The sequence below is a fragment of the Rhinoraja longicauda genome, chromosome 23, assembly GCF_053455715.1.
Source record: "Rhinoraja longicauda isolate Sanriku21f chromosome 23, sRhiLon1.1, whole genome shotgun sequence".
Taxonomy (NCBI): domain Eukaryota; kingdom Metazoa; phylum Chordata; class Chondrichthyes; order Rajiformes; family Arhynchobatidae; genus Rhinoraja; species Rhinoraja longicauda.
Window position 1 is genome coordinate 14,209,646 of NC_135975.1, and position 27,484 is coordinate 14,237,129.

The window sequence follows — 27,484 nt, forward strand, 5'->3', positions numbered from 1 at the left end:
AGAGTGAATAAATGGTAACCAGTGTACCTGGATATCCAAGAGGAATTAATTAAAATGCTGCATGATAAATCCTGGCATTGGGGGTAATATATTAGCTTAGTTTTAGGACTGGTAAACAGAATCTGGCCAGATGTTCACGTCAAATGATGTTTGGATATGTACACATTCAGAAGCTGAGCTCCAACCATCATTGACACTTTCCCTAAAATATGTGATGAATGGGTCATACATGTGTACAAAACTCTACTAACCTGCACGATAACACTGACCCTAATAACAAAATTTCTAGATGAGGCTATGGAAAATGTGGACCACTTCCCATATCTCATGAATCAATTTTCAATGAAGCCTGACGTCGTTGATGAAATTCATCAATGCTTTCTGTGTGTCAGCACAGCCTTTGGCCACCTGAGGAGAAATGTTTGTAAATCAAGCCCCTAACTAGTCTTGGCATTCTTGGAAAGCAGTGACCCCCTCCCTCCTGTACATCTTGGAGACAAGGACTACCCACCGCTGGCAGCTTGAAACACTAGAGAGATACCACCAAAGTGACGTCTGCAAAAAACCTCAAAGGATGTGATAATAAGGACATCTAGAAAATAACATGATTGAGCAGTCAACACGGATGCATTTGCGAAAGAGGGAGTGCAGCATCAGACAGGTTTCTGGGATAGAAAGTCATATGGGGAGAGACTGAGTCGCTAAGTCTCCATTCTCTGGAGTTTATATCAATGGGACATGACCTCAGTAAAACAAATAGCATACCTAGATGATTTGGCTGGGTACAACTGTGGAGGACGTATCCCCTGATTTGATGGGCCAAATGGCTCCTAGAACTAATTAGCTCCCAGAACTAATGAACAACCTCTCCCTGCAGCTACATTCAGGCAGCGTTCTGCGCCCTCTCCAAAGCCTCCATATCCATCATTCCATATCGCAGATCATCCCAAGTTCAGCTGCACCACTCCTCTCACAGACTTCTGTTATTTGATAGTTATTTTCCCCTTTGTCCCATCGGCTATTAAAGACCCTGAATTCCCTCAACTCGGCAGAAAATCCACTACCACCATCATCCCTGATAGCTTCTGAACAAACGCTCTGTCTCCTCGTCCGACACCATCTTTTTGCTCGAAGGTAGGCACAAAATGCTGAAGTAACTCAGCGGGTCAGGCAGCATCTCTGGAGAGAAGGAATGGGTGACGTTAGAAGGGACTCGACCCGAAACGTCACTCACCCTTCTCTCCAGAGATGCTGCGTTACTCCAGCATTTTGTGTTTACCTTCCATTTAAACCAGCATCTGCAGTTTTCTTTCCTAACCATATTTTTGCTTGCGGGGTAGCAGTGCCTCGGAGCATTGTACAGATGCAAGCTGGTGTGGTGTGCAACGGGTAACCAGCCCCCCTTTTCTCGCAGGGATTACAGGCCGGAATGCTCTGTGCAGCCACCGAGTTCCGCGGACCGACGAAGCCGTTGCACGGGAAGGCCCCGGAAGTGCTGGGGGAGCCGGCCGGTTCATGTGGCGGCGGCGGGGACCGGTCGCGGAGCGGAGCGAGGGTGGACGGTGAGCGGCCAGTCGGGCAGCCATGTTGTGCGAGGCGCCGGAGGGCCTGGCCTCCGCCGTGCTAAAGCCGCTGGGAGGTAAGTGTTTGCGAAGCCCCTCTCCGTCTGCTCGGCCTCGGGCCGCACCCCCACCCCACCGGGCCCGCTAACCCTTGTTCATCCAGGGGGATCTGAGACACAGTTGCCTGGGTAAGAGATCTGAGATACGTTTATTTGGGTGCGATACCAGGGCACTCCTACTCTCGACCATTGTTACTCTGCACTCGCAGCATCTTCACTTTTCAGATCTTGAACAACACTTGTGGCCGAGTTTTCCCTGCCTTTCGTGAGGTTTGGGGAGTATACTTAGCGAAGTTTCGAGTTCTGAGAGGAATGGGGTGGATACCGAGAGGCTCCAACTGAGGACTATTTGTGATGTGTAGGAGAAGGGTACCATGTGTATCGATCTCTCATTTAAGATTGAATTGAGCAATGTTTCTTTTCACACTGGTTGTTTCAAATTCTCTACTTTGGAGGGATGTTGGGTATGTTCAGTTGAATATATTGCCCCCCATTGTATTTGAAATCCAAGCTTTAATTTCTGATTTTAGTCTCTATTATTGTATTCTAATACAAAGCTCCCTGCTTTAAAGGCATTTAAAATCCAAGCTTTAAGCCTTTTCATAATTTTCTGATTGTAATCTTTATACAATAATAGGTTAAAATCAGAAAATAATGATGTGAAGGCTTAAAGCTTTGAAAGCGGGAGCAATTCCTCTCAGAAAACTCATCTCTGTGTAGCGTCTGCACTCAGAACTTTAGTTATTTCCATAGGCTGTTGGTCTCTTCATTAAAATACATTTGTGATGTCTTTAGTCATTTCTGTAAGAACATTTGTATGTTAGCTCTTTGACAAAGTTTCTCTTTGCATGCAGCTTCAGTACTTTGCCCAGTGGAACCAGTTGGAAGATGGTTTGAGGCACTTGTAAAGAGACGGGCTAGGAATGTGTCAGCTTCTTTTCATGAGTTGGAAGATGAGAAAGAATCATCTTCCGAATCAGAAGATGAAGAATTGCAAATCGAGGAATATCCATTGCTGAAAACACTTGAACCAAAGGACTGGAAAGTATGTATTGATTTACGTTCTTAAAATTTCTGTCCACCAAAGTCAAATCGGACCAATGTAAGCATAGGGATGCACTTTTTTTTCTTAACTCATTTTGGCCTTTTTAGCTTTAGTTAGATTTGGTTGATTTTTGTTTTCTCTCAAAAGGTACCGCCTCATTAATCTTTTTAATTAAAAAAATGTCAGGGTAGTCTTTTTTGTCTTGGCCAAAATCTTTGTCATCGAGAATTAATGTAGATTTATATTATATCTTTGGTGTGTCAGGTTATTGACCATAACTGAATCCATTATTTCAGAAATAGAAAATGTTGGAAGTGGTATGGTAACATCATCTGGTGAGACAAGCTGTCCAAGTGGAAGGCCTGTTCTCAGCTAAAAATAAAATTTTAAGTATTTTCTAGATGGTGAAAAGTTGGAAACAAAAATAAGAATTTAAAGGGATTTGAGGGGAAAGTTTTGTGCATAGAGTAGTTGATATCTGGAACTTGCTGCCAGAGGTAGTTGTGAAGTATATTATTCTATTTAAGAGACATTTAAATAGGCACGGAATACAAAAACAAATGCAAGAATGCAGGATTAGTGCAGTTAGGCAAAACGGTCGGCTTGGATGTGATGGGTCGAAAGGCTGTGTCTGTGCTGTCCATCTCTATGACTGACTGGGTACCAACTCATATTTAGGGATACATGAAAGCAGATCATTGAAATGTGGGTGAAGTATGTTTTTTCTCAATGTTCACGGGAATTTCAACTTTTAATCCTACAATAAAATGGGAATAATGTTTTGTTAAGTACATCTAAATTCAGCCCCCTTTGGAACCTATCTGGAGTACTAAGGTAATTTTCTTAAAGAGCTTATGTAGGCTTTGAAATGAGAAATGAGCAGACTCGCCAGAATACGAGAAAAGGAAATTACAAACAGGAGATGCTGGAAATTTTAAATGAAATATTGAGTACTAGAAAATCTGAAGACATCTGCCTTTGGAGAGAGAAACAGTTAATGTTTCAGGTCGTTAACCTTCATAGGAACAAGGAAAAGTTAGAAATCAGTCACATTTTGTGCATTGAGAAGGGGAATTGTGGTGACCAAGAGTGGATAAAAAGTGTAGGAAGGAATTGCAGATGTTGGTAAATTATTTCTGCACGATTAAAACACTTGAAATGTAGGATTTCTGGTGGGAATAATTTCTGTGCTGCAGAAAGTTTACGAAAATAAAAATTACCAATGCTGAAAATTGAAAACACAAAAATTCAGCAGTCAGACAGCGTCTGAGAAAAGAGACCCAAATATCTTTTGGCATCTATCCTTTATCAGATTTTCTATTTTTAATTAACAAAGGTTTTTGTATACCAATAGAGCATTAGGAAAACACTCCAAGTATTAAATGCTTGAGTGATCAAATACTTGAATTTATCAAGGATTTGATCACAGATCTCTATTTCTTTGGCTAAATTTTTCTGTTCCTTTTCCAGAATCAAGATCATTATGCTGTTCTTGGGCTAGGACATTTGAGGTACAAAGCAACACAGAGACAAATCAAGTCTGCACGTAAGTATTTTTCCATGAGCTGAGGATTCGTTGTTTTTGAATCCCTTTTGTTATGGTACTATTTGATGTGCTTCATGGAATTTAAATGTAATCTGAAAAGTTTTTAGATAGTTAATCTTGAGGGAAATGACTTGACCTGTGTTCTTGATGCTGTATTTATTGTTTGATAGTGATTGAAACGGAAAGCGTTAGATTTTTGCATATTAAAGTGAGTATATGTTGGAGTTGGACGATGGTATTTGGTCAGCCATGTTCTAGTTGAATGGTAGCACATGTTTGAGGGGCTAAACAGCCATTTCCTGCTCGGTCATGGTGCTATTTGATTGAATAATGTGGAGGTGATTCAATTAAATATTTTTATATCTTGATGTTATTGTCCTGAAATTGTGCCCAGGATTCAGTTATGCAGGCACTCAAACTTTCTCTTTTTGGTTTGATATGCTGATTTTTATTCTGCATTGCAAATTGCTGGAAAGGTGAGAAGAAATACCTTGGTGCCCTTTGTTGGGCTAATTGGATCTGAAAGAGTGGATGGACAGACATTGTATTGCTATTTTCATAAAGTTAAAGATGGTATGATACACTTTGGACACAGGTTTCTAAAAAAAATTACATGTCCGCTCCCGCCCTACAGTTTCTGTAGCAATTGCACATATATAACGGCAGCACTGTTAATCTCAGAATTACTTTTACATAACACAGAAATTGCAGTGTTTCTCCAGGTTTTGTGAACATGATAGCTGTTCACGCTTTCCTTACTGAGTGAAAATAAAATTATTTGATGGCTTTTTGGGAGTAATTTTATATCATTGTCATTTGTATGGCATCCTGACTTCATCTAAAGTTGATGAAACACAAGTAGTCAAGCTGCCACAACTTGATCATTTAAGGATTCTAAATGCAGTCTCCAAGCTGAATCCTTAAAATGAAAACTTCCCAGAAATGTATTAGACATAAGTAATCAAGCTTAAGCCACTGTGTTTTCTTTTAGATAAAACCATGGTATTGAAACATCACCCTGATAAAAGGAAAGCAGCAGGAGAACAAATAGGGGAAGGGGACAATGATTATTTTACATGTATTACAAAAGGTAAGAATTATATTGGCGTGTGGATCCTACGTGGTGCTGTAAAGCAAAGAAAATCAAATTGTGGGGGGTGGAGTGGAGGAAGGTCAACATTTAAAGTACAATTGTGATGGGAAGAGATGAGATAATTCATCCATTGGGAGGTTTAATTGCGGATGGAAGACACGTGCACTATTTCATTAATAGCGTTTTCCTATTTTTAGCCAACGAAATATTGTCTGATCCATTGAAACATCGAGCATTCGACAGTGTAGATCCCACTTTCGACAATTCAATACCTTCTAAAAGTGAAGCAAAAGAGAACTTCATTGAGGTGTTTCAAGCAGCCTTTGAACGGAATGCCAGGTGAGGAGAAAATATCTGTATATTCAATTGTGGACAATTTTAAACTACTTTAAATCTAAAGAATCAGTTGGCTATAGTGCTATAATCACAATTCAAAACGGTCACCTCTGCAAGAGTTTCCTTTCAAAATTTGGAATGAAAAATTAAAGTAGTTCTACCTAGTCAAAAACAGCAGTTTCATTTTCGAAGGCTTGGAGTTCTGCTGTTGGGAGATTGTGCTGTTGTTACATTGGTACAGATTGTCAGGAGTTGTAGTTTGTGTTTGTAATGGCATGTTAACATGTTAGTAATCCCTTTTCACAATATCCAAAACATTTATTAATTTATAGCAAAGACTGCGCTGTTGCAATTATACATTTGAAGGAAGGATCTGCAGATGCTGGTGTACAACGAAGATGGACACAAAATGCCAGAGTAACTCAGCGAGACAGGCAGCATCTCTGAAGAGAAGGAATGGGTAACATTTTGGGTCGAACCCTTCTTCAGACTGAAGACGGATCTTGACCCAAAACGTCAACAATTCCTTCTCTCCACAGATGCTGCCTGTCCGGCTGAGTTACTCTGGCATTTTGTGGCAGTTTTACATGTCTTGGGTTGGATCTAATTTGGCTTAGTTTTAGTTTAATGATGATACAGCGCGGAATCAGGCCGTTTGGCCCACTGAGTCCGCACTGACCAGCGATCCCCGCACACTAACATTATCCTACACACACAATTTACAATTATAACAAGCCAATCAAACTACAGGACTGTCTGTATGGAGCGAATTAAAAAAACGCCAGACAATTGATAAAGCTGGTCTATAAAAGGTTTTCCATCTCAGTGTCTCAGCACTTCAACTCCCGCTCCTACTCCCAGTCTGACCTTTCTGTCATGGGCCTCCCCCATTGTCATAGTGAGGCCCACTGCAAATTGGAGGAACAGCGGTATGAACATTGATTTCTCTAACTTTAGATAGCTCCTCTGTCCCTCTCTTTCCCCTTCCCAGTTCTCCCTCTGTCTTCCTATCTCCAACTATATCCTTTCTTTGTCCTGCCCCCTCCCCTGACATCAACCTGAAGAAGGGTCTCGACCCGAAACGTCACCCATTCCTTCTCTCCTGAGATGCTGCCTGACCCGCTGAGTTACTCCAGCATTTTGTGACACCTTCGATTTGTACCAGCATCTGCTGTTATTTTTCCTTCCATCTATTCAGTGTATTTTGTCATGCTTATGCCTGTGTTGATCTATTTTTTTAAAATGTAAAAACACATTTGAATAGGTTCACTGAATTTTGTTAAATGGCTCATGAACCATAATAAACTCTGTATAATTTTGCCATGTGGCCATGACATTTATTTGTCATTTCAAATTTTACATCACGTTTTCTAAACTCTGTTCATGTATTATACAAGACGTTTCTTTAAATCTATTGATTCCTGTACACTTCACTCAGTTTTCATCTTTCGCATTTTTTATTTGGCTTGTTCAATTGGACATTATGGAAAGCTGTTTTTAAAAAAAATTCCTATGTAGTGCATAAGATTTTGTGTGTTTAACAGCTAATTATGAAAAATGCAAATATTATTCATAGGTGGTCCAAAAATAAACATGTTCCAAAGCTGGGTGATTTGAATTCTTCCATTGAAGAAATAGATGCATTTTATTCATTCTGGTAAGTTTCCTTGTTTCCCAATGCCTTGTGTTTCATATGGCTTCACAGAATGTCTCTCTTAAAATTATTTTATCAAAGCAAAGGGATTTTGAGAGAAAGATTTCACGTGGATCCAACGGTATAAACTCCAAATGACTGAAAGATTCACCATCAATGATGAGAAATTGGATGCCGAGGGGTTGGGTAGATTTTAATTCATTCACAAGCCTAAAATTTTATTATCCTAAATAATTGGCCTTGAATTGTGTGGCTTGCAGGAACATTTTAGTGAGCAATTAAGAGTCAACTATTTCTTAAAGACTGGAGACTTTATGCAGTAAACTTGAGCAAAAAAAACAAACTGCTGGAGGTAGGTAAGGTGACGTATATGAAAGAAGAGACCAAACCTGAAACATTTCTGATCCAATATATAGCCTGCCTATTTCCCTCGTTAGATGTTGCCCGATCTGCTGAGTTCCTCTAGCAGTTTGTTTTGTGCTCAACCATTTAATGAACTTGAAGCTCAAAGGATAAGTTAATTGCTTACTCAGCCAATTTCCTGGATGGGTTAATAAAGTATTGTTAGTGGGCACATGTGCATCAGATGTCAAATCTGTGGTCTCATCAGTTCATATTTTAATTATGGAATAGGGAGTTCAGTATTGAACTTTACCGATGGCACGAAATATAGGCTTTCTGCAAAGGATGGATTTATAATGACAGACAGTAATTTCTTACTTGCTAATGTTTGCTTTTTATGACATTTGTATAAAGTCAACAACTATCATGATGAAAATTGAACTTGTATCCCCTGATCATTGGTTGAGCTTTCATGATTACAAGATCAGTAACCTGACCATTTTGGCATGTAATCTGCAGGAGGCCACCTTGCAATTGAACCACTTAATTAGACTTTCATTAATCTGTCCACAGACTGCACTGGTCTCTCTCTCCCATCCTGTAATATGGTATGAGATTACATTTTGTACTGTCATCAATATTCCAACTTGAACTTTGAAGCAGGCAAAATCAAAAGTCACCCCAAATTAGTAAGTTTGACCCATGATTTTCTTTAATGCAAACACCAGCCTAATTTATTTATCTGCTGGTTGGTAGACCCAATTTTTGATATTATTCAGACAATATTTGCGCAAGAACAAATTGGAGCCTTAAATTTTCTGTTGTATCCAGGTGCACATGTTTTGCTCTGTGGCCTGTACTCTTCAGTGCAGTTGGTGGCTGCTCTTGCGTACAATCTGGCTGCTGCATTTTTCCAGTTAAAACACTATACGCATTTAACTTATGTTCTTATTTATTTTTTCATAGCACAATTTAAAGAGGCTACGAAGCCTTTTCAATATATGCCAGCTGCTCTGAATTTTAAATCACTTTGGTGCGTCTCCCTAGTTCTTTCTCCACAGCCAGCAATGGTTTCATTCGCCTATTTAATTTTTTGAAAGATTCAATTTGAATCTGTAGCCAGCATTGGCAATGTCAAAGAATGTTCTGATTAAAAATAGTCTTTTTAATGTTGCCTCTGGCTCTTTTGCCAATAATCTTAAATCTCTGCCTTTTCATTGCTGACATTAAGGCCCAGGAAACAATTGCTCTTTATTTTCTCAATCTGAACTCTTCAAGATTTAATCAATTTCAATTAAAACTCCGAAACTCTTCAGAACCATTATATCAAATCCCTGCTGGAGATTCCGCTCCAGTGTTCACTTGTTTCTTAAATATTGACAACATTGCAGATGCTTCTATGTAATGTTTTCTAAATGGTGGCAGCTATTTGAGAAATGAGTTCACATGATCATCATATGCTAATCACACAATTACAGCATTAACGTCGTGTGACATCATGCTGTTGCAAAAGTGTTCAAAGGATGACATTTTTACATTTTGTCGCCTAATGTGGAAATGGGCAAAATCAAAAGTGACCTCAAATTAGTAAGTTTGATCCATGATTTTATTTTTATGGACACACCAAGCTAATTTATTTCTTTGCAATTTGCAGAAATTGAAAATATAAAAAATCCTACTGTTCCACTGATTCTGTTTTAGATGTGACCCGTATGCTTATGTTTAGTACCGATATGAGATACTATTGCATTTTGGCGTAAAGCTTATTCTTTTAAACACCATGGATTTAACAGTTGTAAATATAATAAGCTGACTCTGTGGTCAGGAAAAAAACAAGGAATAGGCAACTTTTCCCCTAAATTATGATTGTGTAAAGAAAAATTGATTCACTAAAAAATTCAGATTTTTCCTTTGTAGAAATTTACTTCACTGCTCTATTTTTACATGAGTATTTTTTTCAGATTCTGAAACCTTGTTTCTGGTGGTTTGAACAGTGCTTATTGTAGATTTAAGATTTCAAATAATTGCATTTCCCTTCCTCGTGCCATTCAGAAGATATATTTTTTACTTAACACATTAGTCAATATGGCCTATATATATAAAAATACATATTTATATATATTATATACATATATGATATTTATATATCTACATACTAAAACTCTCGTTTGTTTGTTCCTGAACTACAGCCAAAACGGTATACGATAGCGTGACAATTTTAGGCCCACCTTACTCACCGTCGTCCCTTTGTGCTAATGGAAGAAGTTTCATTGAAATTGGTGTTATATTTTTAAAGTTCTTCACATTCTAAAGTTTAAATCTATCTCCTAGGGAGGGAGGGGGTGGGGGGAGAAGGTGAGGGGTAGGGGGGGTGGGTGCTGCACCAATGCAGGAGAGGTTTGGTTCCAATGGGTCAACTTGGTCTAGTATTATAGAAATTTATTTATGATATATGAATAATATATATTATTTGTTATATATAATATGACATTTTATATATCACATATAAAATGTCATATATGACAAATACTGGAATATTTGTCTTCCATTAAGAAATCAGGTTTAGTTTATTATCATGACTGCCAGGATAAAATGAAAAGCTTTTGTTACATGCTAACCAGTCAGTAGAAAGACAATACGTGATTACAATTGATCCATTTACAGTGTATAGATATACGATAAGGGAATAATGTTAAGGGTAAAGCCAGCAAAGTCTGATCAAGGATAATCCGAGGGTCATCAAAGAGTTAGATAGTAGTTCAGCACTGCTCTCTGGTTGTGGTATGATGATTCGGTTGCCTGATAACAGCTGGGAAAAAACTGTCTGAACCTGGTAGTGTTCTAAACCTTTTGCCTGATGGGAGAGGGGAGAACCGGGAGTGGCCAGGGTGTGACTCGTCCTTGATTATGCTGCTGGCCTTGCCAAGGCAGAGTGAGATATAAATGGAGTCAATAGAAGGGAGGTTGGTTTGTGTGATGACCTGGGCTGTGTCCACAATTCGCTGCAATTTCTTGTGGTTCTGGATAGAGCTGTTACTAAACCAAGCTGTGATGCCTCCTGATCGTCCCTTCCCACCCAAACCACCCCCTCCCCAGATACTTTCCTCTGCAACCGCAGGAGATGCAGCACCTGTCCCTTTACCTCCCCTCTCGACTCCATCCAAGGACCCAAACAGTCTTTCCAGGTGAGGCAGAGGTTCACCTGCACCACCTCTACATCGTTGAGACCAAGCGCAGGCTTGGCGATCTTTTCACTCAACACCTCTGCTCAGTCCGCCTTAACCAACCTGATCTCCCGGTGGCTCCCCCTCCCATTCCCAATCTGACCTTTCTGTCCTGAGCCTCAATTGTCAGGGAGAGGCCCAGCGCAAATTGGAGGAACAACATCTCATATTTCGCTTGAGCAGTTTACACCCCAGCAGTATGAACATTAACTTCTCTAACTTCAGATAGTTCCTCTGTCCTACTCTTTCCCCTCCCCCTTCCCAGTTCTCCCACTAGTCTTCCTGTTTCCTACTATATCCTTTCTTTGTCCCGCCCCCTCCCCTGACATCAGTCTGAAGAAGGGTCTCGACCCGAAACGTCACCCATCCCTTCTCTCCAGAGATGCTGCCTGACCCGCTGAGTTACTCCAGCATTTTGTGTCTACCTCCTGATAAAATGCTTTCTATGGTGCATCTGTAGACGTTGGTGAGAGTTGTAGGGGACATGCCAAACTTCCTAAGCCTTCTAAGGAAGTAGAGGCGTTGGTGTGCCTTCTTGGTCGTTGCTTCAATGTGAGTGGTCCAGGAGAAATTGTTGGTGATATTGACTCCTAGGAATTTGAAGTTTTCAACCAACTATTCTGGCACCATCAATGCAAACTGGGGTATGAGTTTGTTTTCTGAAGTCAATCACTATTTCCTTTGTCTTGCTGGCATTGAGAGAAAGGTTGTCTCGACACTGGGACACAAGGTTCCCATTCTCCTTCCTGTACTCCGCCTCATCATTATTTGATATCCAGCCCACAATAGTGGTGTTGTCTGCAAATTTGAAAATTGAATTAGATTTGTACATGGGTGTACAAGGAGTAAGGAAGGGGGGTGAGAATGCATCCTTGCGGATCCCGCGAGGTGAAGATTATCGTGAAGGATGATTCGTCACCTATCTTCACTGATTGGTGTCTGTTGGTCAGGAAGTCGAGGATCCAGTTGCAGAGATGAGTGCTGACACCAAGTCCCGCAAGTTTAATGATAATCTTGGATGGTATAATGGTATTAAAGGCAGAACTGTAGTCTATGAATAGGAGTCTGGCATACGTGTCTCTCTTCTCCAGGCGATCTAGGAATGACTGTAGGGCTAGAGCATTGGCGTAGACTGTGGACCTGTTATGGCGGTAGCCGAACTGCAGTGTGTCAAAGCCGCTGGATAGGCTGGATTTAATGCGTTCCATAACTAGCCTCTCAAAACATTTCATGATTTTCAAGCGACACTCCTGCATGTAATATAGCTGATGATTCTGTGTAACACTGGGGGACTGTGGTCCTGTTATTTAAACCTGGTGTTAGACGAGGTCCTCTGCTGATTAGTTGCCACTAAAGAGGGACTTGATAAGAAAGATGAGCCATGATTTATGAGGTGAAAGAAACCCGGAAATTTAAAAAAAAGCATACAGAAAGGCAAAAGCTGGTGGTAGACGAGAAGATTGGGAATTTATCAAGAACTAGCAGCAAGAAACTAAAAAGCTAATAAGGAGGCAGAGAGTTGATTGAAGGAAAAGTGGCAAATATTAATAGCAAAAGCGTTTGGTTATTTAAAAAGGTGGCTACAATGTTTGGGGCCCCTGGAGGGAGAGAATAGGGAATTAATATTGGAAAATAACTGATAATTTAAACCAATATTTTGCAATAGTCTTCATGAAGGAGACTACAAATATCTTAAAGGTAACAGAAATTTCAAATAGCACGGAAGAACTTGTAATGATCTCTATCACAAGGGGCTTGAATTGGGAAAACTTACGGCCTGCATCCATGGGTAATAAAATAAGAAGCTGCAGAGATATTAAAGTCATTGGTTGGTTTATCAGAACTGAATTTCAAGAGAGTACTGATAGATTGGAAAGCAACAAATGGATTCCCCTAGCTCAAGAAGGGGGAGGGAGGGGATGTGAACTAATTTTTTTAGGCTAGTTAGCTTAACACCTATTGATAAGATACTGGAGTCTCTAATCAAGGAAGAAATAATTAGTCTGTTAGAGAAGCTAATGCAATCAAACCAAGTTAATGTAGTTTTATTGGGGGGGAAATCATGTTGGCTACATTTGTTGGGAGTTCTTTGCGGATGTATTTTTTCAAGGAGGCTTTGAACATATCCTTGAATCTTTTTCTTGTTCGCTTGGCGATCTCTTCCCATGACAAATCCTGGAATATTTTTCTGACCACAAGCATTCCAGTTGAAATTCCGAAAGTAATCATTGTAAACTGGATGTGTAGTTGAGAGCTTTAAAAATCTGTGTTGTTGAGTTAAATTTCAATTTTATTTTGACACTTTACAAATAGTTTTTGGCATACAGGTTTGGTTTATATTTTGTGTGCTTTATTGTCAATATTTAAAATTCTTTAGGTATAACAATGACTCCTGGCGGGAATTTTCTTACTTAGACGAAGAAGAGAAAGAAAAAGCGGAGTGGTATGTAATATTTCATTCATTCTTTAGCTAATATTTTTCAAAGTCTTTAGTCTGTTTTAAGAAATATGTATACAAATCTGTTAAGCAGATAATTGTTTATCCAAACTAACTTTCTTGAGCTTTGTTTATAAGGTCATCCTTAGCCTCATACGCTCCAGGAAAATTTGTACCAGCCTCTCTTTATACTCAATGCCTCGAGTCCTGGTAACAACCTGCTGGTTGGATCTGTTCTCACAGCCTCTTTTGCTGGTTGCAATCCTTCCCTCTCGGTATAATTTACCAATAATTGCCTCTGTTCTTACACATTTCTCCCTCCATCAGTATTAAATTATAATCAGTTCTCATAACATCTGCATTAGCACTTATCCCCCTCTTCCAACACTAATCATTTATAATTTCTTATGTTCTCATGTCCCAGCAATTGTAATCTCATGCACATCCCTCTCTCCATTGCTAATTGATTTCAATTGCCTGTGTTCTTATTACTTCACCCACATTTCCATTAATTGATTCCAATTAAATTCCAGACTGTCCCATCATTAATTGATCGCATTGACCTCCTACAATACCTCTCTACCACTAATCATATATGGTTCTCATTGTCCTACCCTCTTTTCATCAGTAATCAATTACAACCTGCTCACCCCCATCCCCCTTCACCATCACTAATCGAATTTAGTCTGTTCTTCCCATCTGTCTCCACTTTAATTGATTATAATGATTTCACTTCCCCACTTTCAAATTATTCTAATCGCTTCTGCTCTCGCACACCATCACTAATCGAATATAATTTTCTGATCTTGCATGGCTCACTAATCAGTTACAATTGTTTTTCATTCTTCCTGCCTCACCATCATTAATCAGTTATAACCTATTCTCACTGTTCCAAACCTCGCCTCCACTTGCCAATCTAATTGACAATAATTTTCTAAAGTTGCAAGATAACTTTTACATTTGTTTTAGGATATTTGGATAGATATATGGGTAGGAACGGTTTAGAGGAATATGGAGCAAATGGAACTAGCCCAGAATGATGACTTGTCAGCATGGACAAGCTGGGCCGAATGGACTGTTGCCACGCTGCACAGCTCTGTGCCTCAATGAAAAACAGACCATTAAATATTAGAAACCAGGAACTGCAGATGCTGGTTTACCAAGGAACAATGCAAAATGTTGGAGTAACTCAGCATGTCAGGCAGCATCCCTGGAGAACATGGATATGTGACATTTCAGACTGAAGAAGGGTCCCGATCTATACATGTTTTTTAGACATGCTGCCTGACCCGCTGAGTTACTCCAATATTTTGTGTCTTTTCTTGTGCCGACCATCAAATATTGTTTTCCTTGCTTCATTTTCTTACCTTGAAACACTTGTGTACTAAATGCTTTCAGATTAATAGGTGCTGCATTTGCTCTATTTGTGATTTTTAAAAAAATAATTTTTTTTTAGTTCAGCTTTGCAAATCTGCACTACTGAGAGCTACACATAAGGGGAGTTCAGAGATTGGACCATTTCAGTACAATTTCAGCATAACCTGGAACACCACCCTAATTCACTCGAGGATCAAAGTGATCAGGAATGTAGTCTTAATTTTTCTAATGATTTTTTTCCTCTGCAGCCGAGATGAGAGAAAGTGGATCGAGAAGCAGAACAGAGCAGCTCGTGCACAAAGGAAAAAAGAAGAAATGAATAGAATAAGGACACTAGTCGGTAAGTCTTGTATTTGAACAAATAAATCCATGATTTAGTATATAGGATAGCCAAGTAGTTCTCTACTGAGTCAGTTAATTTTCTAGCTCTTGAAATAAATTGGATATTATAAACATCTATTGTATAGTAAAATGAGCTAATTCTAAAGCTATATTGCTTTGTCCTATGTTAGGGAATGGTGCATTTCAGGAAATGTTTGAACAGTAGTGGCTGACTATGAGAGTCTTATTTCTTGTGGGTCTAGAACATTGGGATTTTAGCACTACTCGCCTGATACCTCCATGCAAGATGAAGAACCTACTCTTGTTGTTGAGGCTTTCTTTTCTGTGAGGCATTCTAAATTGGGCAAATGAATCGCTCAACAAAGAACTGGGAATTCTCCTATAATCCTGTAACAACTTTCCAACCAGTGCTGGCCCAAAAGATTGAGTTGATCATTGAATCTTGACTGTTGTCTTTATACTATGTCTTTTAAAAAAAAGACATGCTAATTTACTGTTCACAAGTTGGAATATGCTAATTTACTGTTCACAAGTTCCTTGGTAACTTTGCATATTCAGTATTGTCATTATTTCTATTGTCAGCCACTCAGTGATGACTGTGCAATTGATAGTCATATAACAAAGTCTTTTGCTTCTGATGATTAAAAGACTGATGAAGCTATGTAATTTACTATGTCCACTTAGGACTGAGATGAGGAAAAACTTTCACCCAGAGAGTTGTGAATCTGTGGAATTCTCTGCCACAGAAGCAGTGGAGGCCAATTCACTGGATGTTTTCAAGAGAGAGTTAGATTTAGCTCTTGGGGCTAAAGGAAACGAGGGATATGGGGAAAAAGTAGGAAATTAGTACTGATTTTAGATGATCAGCCATGATCATATTGAATGGTGGTGCTGGCATGAAGGGCTGAATGACCTATTCCACCTATTTTTCTATGTTTCTAATATTTTTGTCCAATTTAGAATCATTGATTGTTACAATATAGGCTGATTGAATTAATTGAGTGCATATCTATTTGACCATCTAAGCTATATATATTAATTTGCAGAGTTGACCTAACTCTTGACTTTGATGCATTTAATTTTGATTGTTGGTCTGAATATCTATCAAAGGTCTGTCAATGTACAGCAATGTAAAATCTCAAGACCGAAGACATTATTGTGATGATTTTTTTACAGACACTGCATACAATTGTGATCCTAGAATAAAAAAATTTAAAGAAGAAGAAAAAGCAAGAAAAGAAGCAGAGAAGAAGGCAAAAGCTGAGGCAAAAAGAAAAGAGGAAGATGAAAAAGAAAAAGTAAGGATTAAAAATTGAGGAAGTATGGTTGCATTTTAAATATGCTACAATTTGATTTCTGGTATTAAATTGAAAGGTTAACTTGGGAATGCCATGCTTTAACTGTCAACTGCGAGAAAACATTTCCTTTCCCAAAATTATCTTATAGGCCATGATGTAATAAATGGTTAACATTTTCTCTGCCCTCTTTCCAGTTTAATGGCATCTTTACTATAACAGGGTGAACAAACTGGACACAATACTCCCAAGTGCAGCCTCACCAGCATCTTGTACAACTGTAACATAACGTCCCAACTTCTATACTCTCTTCCTTGACTGATGAAGGCCACTGTGCCAAATGCCTTCTGCACCACCTTAGCTTCCTGCGACACTACTTACAGGAAACCACGTCACTTTCAGTTAACCTCCTAGATCCCGCTGCTCTACAATACTTCCCAAGGCCCCACCGTTCACTAAAAGTCCTGGTTTGAGATTCCAATGTGCAACACCTTTCACTTATCTGAATGAAATTCCATTAGCCATTCTTCGTCCCCGCTGACCAAGATCCCATTGTTATGATAACCACTGTCTACGATGCCACTGTGATATTTTAGTATAATCTACAAATTTATTGAACATACCTAGTACATTATTGTCCAATTCATTGATATAGATGATAAATGACAATGGTCCCAGCACCGATCTCTGAGGCACATTTGTCACGGGCTTTCAATCTTAAAAACACCCTTCCACCATCACCCTCTGCTTCCTACCATGAATTTTTTTTTGTGTCCAAGTAGCTCTGAATCCCATGCAATCTGACCGTACAAAGTAGTTAACGTGCAAACTTTATCAGAGGTTTTGATGAAGTCCATATAGTTTACATCTTCGGCCCTGCCTTGACTCTGCCCAGGTCGCTCCCAACCTGCATGTCTTTGGTTCATTGGTGGAAAGGGTCACCAAAGAAATGCGCAAATTGCCCAGACATTTTCTTTGGTGCTCTGCAAAATTTAAGCAGTTTTCTTTTTACAAAAAAACCTTTTGGGCAATTAAAGGTAGACACAAAATGCTAAAGTAATTCATCTGGTCAGGCAGCATCTCAGGAGAGAAGGAATGGGTGACGTTTCGGGTTGAGACCCTTCAGACAATTAATTTTGGGCAATTAATGTTGGAATATTATAAGTAAGGTGTAATTTCTATATTTGTGTGCAGTTTAGTTTGGCATTCAGTGTTATATTTTAATTGCACAAACAAGAGTGCTAATTTTAACGTGTTCTACAAAGAAATTCAAAATATATTTTGTTTTAAATAGATAAAACAAGCTGAATTGGAAGTTGCCCGATTGGCCAAAGAAAAAGAGGAGGAAGAAGCCAGACAACAAGCACTGCAATCAAAGAAGGAAAAGGAAATACAGAAGAAAGCAATTAAGAAAGAAAGGCAAAAGCTACGAACAGTTTGTAAGGTGCGATGAAATGTTGTTTTAGTGGAGGGATGGTCATTTCTCGGAATTTCACCGTGAATATAAAACAAAGATTTGTATCTGTATATTAATGAATATAAATTTATGGAGAGGGTGCAAATTTTCCTGGCATAAATTTTAGCAGTTCTGTGCTAGAAGTAACCACCGTTTTCTAACTGATGATGATGGAAACTTTTATTTATATATATATATATAACCAGCATTCAGGCAGTTAACAGGACTTAAAACTGGCATGCACTTTACTAAATGCCCTTTGAAGTGTAAGCAAGGATAACAACACTGAGCTTACAGCAAATCTATTTCTTCAGCTCCAGACATCCTCATCTAAAAATGTTCAGTTTGTTGTAGAGATGAAAAACAAAATACATTTAATTTAGCTGGACCTTATCTGTTAACTTCCTTGCTCTCTGTCATCAGGAGAACAATGAACAAATTATTAGCCTTTCTGTTTCATATTGATCTATTAACTTCCCTTCTGTTTGTTCATGTTGATTTAACCATCGTTAATTGCTTCAACAGGCATTCTAATTCTAATGATCATTTTTAATTTTAGCATCTTTCTTAGGCTGTAAATGGCATCTGCACATAATTAGGCCCTAGAGTATTGGTAATTTCTCCATCTTTTTCCTTGCAAGTTGTATGGTTTCTATTCCCCTGATGTTGGCGTCAGTTGCACAAAGGTGAATCAATTACCATCAAGTGTTTGTGATGCTTCTTGCACGTGGGGTTGCTCATCACTGCCTCCAAAGGTGAAAGTCTATTTTCACATGCATGGATCACACAATAACAATGTAACAATGACTCCATCAGTGGTATTTAAGCGACAATTCCCCTGCTTTTCAGAATTATATCATGGGACATTTTACATTAAAATAAGATTTAATAACTCATTGGAAAATGCACCTCCAGCAATACTAACTCAGTACATGCTGGAGAATCAACACCTTAATCAGCTAATGTTATGAAATTACTCTCAAACTTTGAATTCTTTGTTTCACTTTTCTATATACCAATTCCAAATGGGTGATTGGCTTTCTATAATTAGCTGACCAGGTCTGAACAGTGAGCTCTGTGTGGTACACTATAATGGGTTACTTAACTATACCATAACATTTATTCTTTCACTTTCCAGTGACTTAATCTTTTTCTGCTCTTCACTCACTTTTACACCTAGATCCCAGTTTCCAAATTTACAACAAAATTATTGCAATGGGTAACAACAAATCAAAGTCACGAGCACACTGACTCGGTTCATGCCTCACCTATCTTTTCTTTGCCTTTGTAAGAAATATTTTTTCTTGACTATAACCATTAAAAAGTGAACTTTTGACATTACACATCTGCAACATAAAGGGCTGATCATAAACAATATAAAGCCTAAAATTGAGTTGACATATGTAAGCCTGACTGGGATGTAGTACAAAGAAGGCAGTGCCTTTGACCTACAAGTCCTTTCATCATTACCTTAGTTCATGGCAACATCTTCAAAACAGAAAGCAAAGTTCAAGTGTAAATTGAACTAGCTGACCATCCAAATGATCACTCTGTATTGGCAGCTTATAAATGTCACCTCGTCAGTTTGGTGCAATATTTGTCTACCTGAACCTATATTATTATTTGTGGGTTACACAATCGGAAAAGGAAATTATATTTAATTTTCTTTGACCTGTCCTTTTAAGAATGACGTGTTTAAGAACAACAATAGCATCATCAGATCAGTACAGCGTCGTCCCTCAGCTAGTAACTAAAAACTAAAATTTGGATTTTCCCTTTAAGAAGGTAATCAGTCGACCTCATGTCTCCGTATGAAATGATGTTCGGCTGTGTTCTCTATGGTGCTGCCATCACTGTATAAGTGGAAATGAGAATTGCATCAATGCCAGTAGATTCTGAAGTCAGTCATTGCTGCTTTCTGGTCTGTTTACTGTATGAGTGATTCACTCTTATTTTTGTACTTTACAAGAATTGGAACTACTTTACTGATAATCAAACTGAAAATGTGAAAATGATGGAGGATGTGGAGAAACTCTGTGATCGACTTGAATTAGTGAGGTAAATATATTTTAATGTTGCTTATCTGCCTTATTTACAAGATGAATGACATGCTATTTATTTTTAATAATTGTGTTCTTAGTGATGCTCTGGGCCTCAATGGAGAATCTTTGATATAAATGATATTCAGGAATTCCTTCCACTTCTTTTTCCAAACACCCTACCACCATTATCTCTAAATGGAATATAAGCTACATATAGAAGAAAAATAATGCAAGCAGTGATATGAATCTTTTCATTACTCTGCTTCTTTCACAAGCTCCATACATAACCATGATTTGAAGCTCTTCCCTGGCTTAACTTATTGAACCCCTTTCTGCATCTGGTTTAATCAATCTGAGCTGGGCCCCTTGACCCAGATACACAAATCACAAAATAATTGTTGTCTGGTTAATGAAGTCATTAAAATAAAAACCAAGCACTAATTTTAAAAGAGAAAGAAGCAAATCCACGACAAAGATTTTGAGAAAGACATGATTGAAAAAAATGGTATTTGTAATATTCATGAATGACTAAGAGGTACGAGGTAACATTAAGTTCACAAATGACCCAAAGATTGGCAGAGTTGTTGATAAGCAGAAAATAGTCTTTCACTGCAGAGTACTCTGGATGTGTTGTGAAATTGGCTAAAAATAAGTGGCAGATGGAATTTAATACAGCCAAGTGCAAGGTGAAGCATTTTGGGAGCATTTATAAGGCTTGGACATCCAGAATGGTAGTGTCTTTGGGGGTATTGAGAAATAGAGGGCTCTTGGGGGTCAAGTTACATAGATTCTTGAAGGTGGCAACACAGTTAGGGGAGGCATATGAGATACTGGCCTTGATTAGTCAGGAGACTAAAATTAGAAGTTGTGAGCTTATTCTACAATTTTTTTAATGTTGACCAGACCTCAGCTGAAGTACTTACTGGGTGCAATTCTGGTAGCCAACGTATAGAAAGGATGTGTTAGTGCTGGAGAAGATATGGAGGGATTCACCACAGTTGCCTTGGGTGCAGCAGTTCTGTTACGGGGAGAGACTAGAGAAGCTGGGTCTATATTCCTGGGAATGGAGAAGATTGAGAGAACATGATTGAAGTATATAAAATAATGAGAGGTATAACTGGGTAGACCGCAGGAAATATTCCTCATATTGGAGGTAAGTAAAACAAGAGGACATGGATTTAGGGAAAGGGGAAAGAGTTAGAGATGCGAGGAGAACTACCTTCCCCCAGAGTGTTGCAAGTACCTAGCGTGCACAGCCACACAGAGTGGTTAAAGCTGACAGCATTTATAAAGTATCTAGCTGAGCTGTGATGAATTGCCTCGGCATAGTGTTGGGCAATGGAATTAATACAGAAGAATGTCTACAGATTGACGTGGACAGGCTGGTCAGAATGGCCTGTTTCCGTGCTGCACAGTTCTGTGATTATTTATTCTAATCTAGTATTGAATTTTGATTAGACTGCACTAGGTGTATTGCACGGGAATCCACTACCATTTTATTAAAAAATGGTACTGGAGAGGTTGTTAAATGGATTTACTTCAGTGTTACCAGAAATATATGTGAAAGGATGAACAGACTGAGTCTCTTTGACAGAGAAAGCTGAGGAATGACCTATAGAGATCTTTAAGATTGTAAGATTTTCATAATGTACATAAAAATACTATTTTTACTTTTGGTGAATAGAAAAACCGTAAGCCATTAATGCAAGATTGCTACCAAAAATAAAGTATGTAATTCAGACAAAGATGAGAACATGGAACTTGATACCACTAGTGAATGAGATGAACTGGATTTTTCTGTATAAAATATGAATCCAAATGTTTTAACAAATTGTATTAAGAATGTTTACCTGTAGGGGTCTATTGAAAAATAGTGAAAGGGACATTGATGTGGTGAACACATGGGAATATCAAAGAATAGGACTACTGCTATGAGAGATGCAGCAATAAATTCAACAAAGAACTTGTGTTGCCTTTATTCACAGAGCGATTAGAATGTGGAGATTATGACTTGTGAGCAGGTAGCTGCAAAACATTTAAAGGAAAGCTAAATAAATAGAAAAGAATAACAAAATTTCGACCGGATTTTGTAATTTAGGATTACAAGAGGTTTGTGTAGAAACTGTGTGCAGTACCATCATTAACTGGTTGGGCCAAATGATTCTGTGCTTTATTTAAAATCAATGCAATATTTTGTCTATTATGGAGGTTCGAGGATCACTTACCACCCTCTTTCCCTCTCTTCATCTGATGCTACCTGATCTATATTGTTTGCATTTCCTCTGCTGTGCCCATTATAGATATTTTGCCTGCATCTATATAATCATTTCCTCCTTTAACATCCTCTTTGAAATCCATGTCATTATCCCAGCTTTTAAGTCTCTTTGGGCTGGAGTCAAATTTAATTCCATCTCTCTAGGGAGAATAAAGTTTCATCTTAAATGTCACATAAATGCAAATCTACTTTTTTTTATACATTGTTTATAAACATGAGCAACATTTTTAAATTGTAGATCAAAATTTGTAAGTAGGTACTATCTTTGACTTGTAATATCCATGTCCATTCAATTACTGGATTATTTCTGCCTAAATGTACATGCACATAATTAAAACAAGACATAAAAACTATGGATTTCAATGTTTGTTTTTCTTTTTCTTAGCCTACAAACCTTAAATGAAGTACTTGCATCAAGTACAAGGGATGAAGGTCAAGCTGAAATCCAGAAACAGGTACAATGTTTGTTGAGCTGGCACAAGAAGTCTGCAAAATTTGATTTTATGGCATTGGTTGCTTGAGTGCTCTTGGGACCAAAATTGTTAGGTTTATGCCACATCAAGTAAGAACTCATTTTGGTGAGTTTATTTCCTCATTTTAGTGCCTCTGCTGTCACTAGCTAATGCAGGTCATTGTAACCTGGAGATTCATTGCCTTTCAGCTGCCTATAAGCCTATAATTTCTCTAATTCTAGTCTTTTTTATTAATACTAATTTCTTTGAGGTCTCATTCACATTTCATCTTTAGTCGTCGATTATTTTCTGGAGCTTCCTTGATCTCCTTCCAGGAAGACATAAATAAAATATCTGATTATTTTCTACCATTTCCATAGCCCCCATTGTAGTTTGTCTTGCTTCAGTCAGAAAATAAATCACATTAAATTCAGGTAGACAAAATGCTGGAGTAACTCAGCAGGTCAGGCAGCATCTTGGGAGAGAAGGAATGGGTGACATTTTGGGCCGAGATCCTTCTTCAGACTGATGACAGTCTGAAGAAGGGTCTCGACCCGAAACATCATCCATTCCTTCTCTCCCAACATGCAGCCTGACCCGCTGAGTTACTCCAGCATTTTGTGTCTACCTTTGATTTAAACCAGCATCTGCAGTTTTTTTTCCCCCTACACATTAAATTCAGGAGTCCTTTTTATGGTATGGTACTTTATTTGTTACATTTACCATGAAATTCATTTTTGTATACAGTTCAGTACGAGTATCACTATACATAAGCACTTAGATACATATTAGATAAGCATCTCAGATACAGTACAAGTGTATAGCACTTTGAGGCAGTATACAGAGTCACCAGCTATTTTCAAGTCCCAGTTGTTGTAAGTGCAGGGTTTTTGACCTGACCATGAAGGCCCATTGTCCTGACAGTGTTGCAGAGTCGGCCTGGCCAAGAATTGCCACGGTGCCCTCCACCGCTCCGTGCTGCTGTTGGCCATATGTGATCCATGGGCTCGGCCTCTGAGTGGCACCCGGTTTACTGTCGAGGCATTGTACTCCCTCCCGCTGCCGGTCTGCTTACCTGCCCTCCGTTCGACTCCCTCCACTCTGAACGGGCAAGCTTGGCCTTCCAGGTGGATTCCCTGTCAGTGGTGCGGGTCTTCCATCTGCGGCGGGTGAGTCGGGCATACCGAGTGAGTCCCCAGTGTCCAGCAGGTGAGCTGGACCTTTCTGGCCGTGGCTCACTGGGATACCCCCACTACGCAAGGCTCGCTGATAAGCTCGTCCGTTTTTGTGTTTATTATTTCGCCAATAGTCATTCTTCTTTCTCTTCCCTTACCAATATCTTGATCCTTTTATGAAATCCTAAACTTTCCTATGCTTGTTTTTTTCTTTCTTGCCATCATTTTAAGCTTTCCCCTTTAATCTAATATCTTTAAATCTCTTTGAGAGCCATGAATGGTCCTCTTGCACTATTCCTCACATTTCTCCCACTTGCTGCTTTGATGAAGTTTTATAACCTCTCTCATTCCTGCTGTCCAGCAAATTAGTCAAGTGGTAAAAAAAACCAGATGCTAGTTGATGATACAAAAATGGTGGATAGATGTGGAAATGTTGGTCCAAAGCAATTAAGCAATGATCCAGGGAAGGGTCCTGACCTGAAATGTCATTTATCCACGTTCTCCAGAGACGCTTCTTCACACGCTGAGTTACTCAAGCACTTTGTTTTTTGTAAACCAGCATCTACAGTTCCTCAAGTCTACATTATTTTTTTTTTGGAAGATCCAAGAAGTGAATGCACAGTTAGCAAAAGAGAAGGAGGAGGCACGGATGCGGCAGGCTACAAAAAGCTCAGATCACGTTGCAGGTTATGGAGGAGGAAGCAAAGCCTGGAATGAGGAGGACTTGCAGCTCCTGATAAAGGGTGTAAATATCTTTCCTGCTGGAACTAATGCCAGGTAATGTCATGGCAACATTAATCGAATGAGTAACTTCTGAAATAATGTGTCTTATTATGTGCAGCACTTATGTGTCTTGTGAAACACCGGCAGAATTGAAAATATGGCACATTTCTGCTAGTGGTAATAATTTCTGGTTGTAATATTGCAAGTTTAAGGAAAGAATCTTAAGCGATGCATTTTTTTCACATTTCTTACATGTGGGTCGAGTCCTTGGGGGTGCTACTTGTTGGGTGGTGACCACAAATTCTCCTTTGGCAGCAGTATAAGATTAACAGATTTACAAAAAATGTGGAATGCAAGTAGGTTGATTCATTGAACCTTTTAATTTTCCTTTTCCACCTCTGTAATTCTCAGTTTCTGTTCTGAACAGTAATATTAAAAGCAAAGCAGCTCTATTCCTGGTCGAGAGATCTATAATTCTGGCTGTTTTTGAACTCTATTTTCTCTTCCACTTTCACCTACTTAAGATAGCCATTTTTGCAAAGGAAGTAGTATTTCACCAGGGACTTAATCATGTGTCCATCTCAAAAAAGAGTTAGTGGGCATTGTCCTGTCAGCTTCATCTAATCCTGTCATGCAAGGGCATGGCCATGGCTGGAGCCTTGCAGGTCGGAGCCCGCAGCCAACAGAGTCAACGGACCCTGTGAGTCGGAGCCCGTGGAGAAGCCAAGGCGGGTTGGCACCCCAGAGGACCTGGCAGTGATAGTGGAGAGGTCATTGCGGCAGTCGATGATGGCGCTGGCTGACTGACGAGGATAGACAATGCGAAAGTAAGGACCCTGCTGCCAGGGGAAGGAACAATGGAGGACCTGCGGTGGGGGAAAGAACCAAGGAGGACCCGGCGTGGGGGGACTGCAGGGAGGAGGACCTGGCGCGGATAGTTTGTAAGCGCCCTTGATTTGCATGCCTTGGGAATGCAAGCAAAGAATTTCACTGTGACTTGTCACGTGACAATAAAGTATTTGTTCATTCATTCAATATATGTGTATTTGCTTTAGTGAGTAAAAGTCAGACTGCAACAATGTTTTGTAAACAGTAGAAGGAGCATCATTTAATGTTTCATGTTTAAGTTCCATTCGAGTATCTTTGACCTAAATGTTTCCAGAATTTAGTCAGGTTTCTGGTATTATATGTGAAAGCAAAGTTTCAATGTTCAGGGTGGATCACTTCTTTTAAAAAAAAAATGTTGCATTTGGTTAAGTGGATGTGTAAATACTTTTATCGTGTACTTAGTTCAAAACCCCATTAAATTAGATTTATACAGCATTGAATTGTAATGCTTTAATATCCAATTTAACCAAAGTTTTTATATTCAGATGTGGTTAATGTATTCATGATCGCAGGCATGTGCTTTCTTTTCAGATGGGAAGTAATTGCGAATTTTATCAATTCACATTCAACAAGTGGAATTAAAAGGACAGCCAAGGATGTAATCCACAAGGCTAAGAATTTACAAAAACTTGGTAGGTGCTGAGCCTTTTACTAAATCCTCCCTTAAAATGGGTTGAGTAAAAAATTTAAGTATACGGGTAGATGTTATTTCAATTCATGTTTATCAATTATAGAGGAAATGGTAGAGCATGAAGATCTATAATGTGTAACTTAGAAACACCTGTTAATATTCTCCAGAATATCTTGATTCTTTGAGCTTGGCTTACATATACCACGTGATTCATAGGATCTTAAAAATGGTTAGTTTTAATTATTCTGTTTGCCCTGCAGATCCTCAACAAAAAGATGAAATAAATAAGAAAGCATTTGAAAAATTTAATAAGGAACACAGTACAGCAGCTGCAACAGTGGATAAAGTGATTCCTTCAGAGAGATTTGAGGGTAAAAGTGTGAACTGCTGATTCTTTAAAACTGACCTATGACTTCTGAGCACTCATCCAAATCTACTCTCATTAACAAATATTCAAGAGAAAGAGGAAAGTACACAGATTGAATTTAGTTATTTTTGCAGGCAGGCAAAAGCACTGTCATGAATCCTTAGCACTAATCAAAATTGTTTTAACCTCCCATAGCAGATGTTTCACAATCTGCTGCCCTCTTTCTTGCAGATTATTATTTTTTAAACAAGGTTTGAAAAACTAATAAATTTCTGTAACGCTGAATCCATTGCCCCTCATTCCACCCTGGTGATCGTACTTCTGGACATCACTATCACTTAACTGCTTTCCATCCTAATGGATTTTTCTGGGTTTTCCAAAATGGTAAAAACTTTGAGCACAGTAAACAGGTGGAGTGTAGTAGAAAAATGAGACGTTTACCGCCGCTCCTTATTGGGCAATGGCTACACCCGTCAAAGTCTAACTGATTGTGCTGGAATGTGATGCATGTGACATAACTTGATATATCAAATAAGGATTTCACAAAAAGAAAGTATGATGGGTGGAAAGTAAACTTAATGATTCTCAGATGTTTGCTTTTTGTTTACAGCAGATATTAAGGTTATTTCATGGTGCTTTATAGTTGTGTTCATAATTGACCAAAACGTTATAACAATTTACTGATGCTTGAAGACTTTTTTTTGTTAGTGCCTGGTTATGAAATTAACCTTTGGACAGCCGAAGAGCAGAAGCTTTTGGAACAAGCACTAAAGACGTATCCAGTTAACACACCTGAACGATGGGAAAAAATAGCGGCTACTATTCCAGGAAGAACTAAGAAAGATTGCATGAAGAGATACAAGGTAAATATATAAGACAAGTCTTGAAGAAAGTTGTATTGTCGCTTATATTGTTTAATGAAATGCTATTCAGCTAATATGGACAAACTACTTTAGAACACACTTATAGCTACTGTATCTTGTACTTTGCCTGTCTAGCATTGTGAATCCTTTGTTCCTTCTTCACAGGAACTTGTTGAAATGGTTAAAGCAAAAAAAGCTGCACAGGACCAAGTTAATACCACTCGACTGAAGAAATGATGATCCTAAATCCCTTTTATCAGTGTGCACGTGATTATTTGATAATAAAATGATAAAACCAAG

The 27,484-nt window shown here is 38.7% G+C and overlaps 1 protein-coding gene across 2 annotated transcripts; it reads left to right on the top strand.

Annotated features, from left to right (window-relative positions):
* The first annotated feature begins 1,410 nt into the window (after nucleotides 1–1,410).
* Nucleotides 1,411–27,484, top strand: dnajc2 (DnaJ (Hsp40) homolog, subfamily C, member 2). 2 transcript variants are annotated; one of them, XM_078419703.1, is made up of 17 exons: nucleotides 1,418–1,639; nucleotides 2,476–2,666; nucleotides 4,137–4,212; nucleotides 5,204–5,302; nucleotides 5,503–5,644; nucleotides 7,218–7,298; nucleotides 13,239–13,304; nucleotides 14,924–15,015; nucleotides 16,194–16,315; nucleotides 17,607–17,756; nucleotides 19,738–19,826; nucleotides 22,471–22,540; nucleotides 24,314–24,489; nucleotides 25,855–25,955; nucleotides 26,215–26,325; nucleotides 27,030–27,184; nucleotides 27,350–27,484. In XM_078419703.1, the coding sequence occupies exons 1-17, from the start codon at nucleotides 1,585–1,587 to the stop codon at nucleotides 27,419–27,421; spliced, it is 1,848 nt and encodes a 615-aa protein (XP_078275829.1). In that variant the 5' UTR covers nucleotides 1,418–1,584; the 3' UTR covers nucleotides 27,422–27,484. The 2 variants fall into 2 exon arrangements, with proteins under 2 accessions (XP_078275830.1, XP_078275829.1); XM_078419704.1 differs by lacking the exon at nucleotides 26,215–26,325 and having other exon boundaries at nucleotides 1,411–1,639.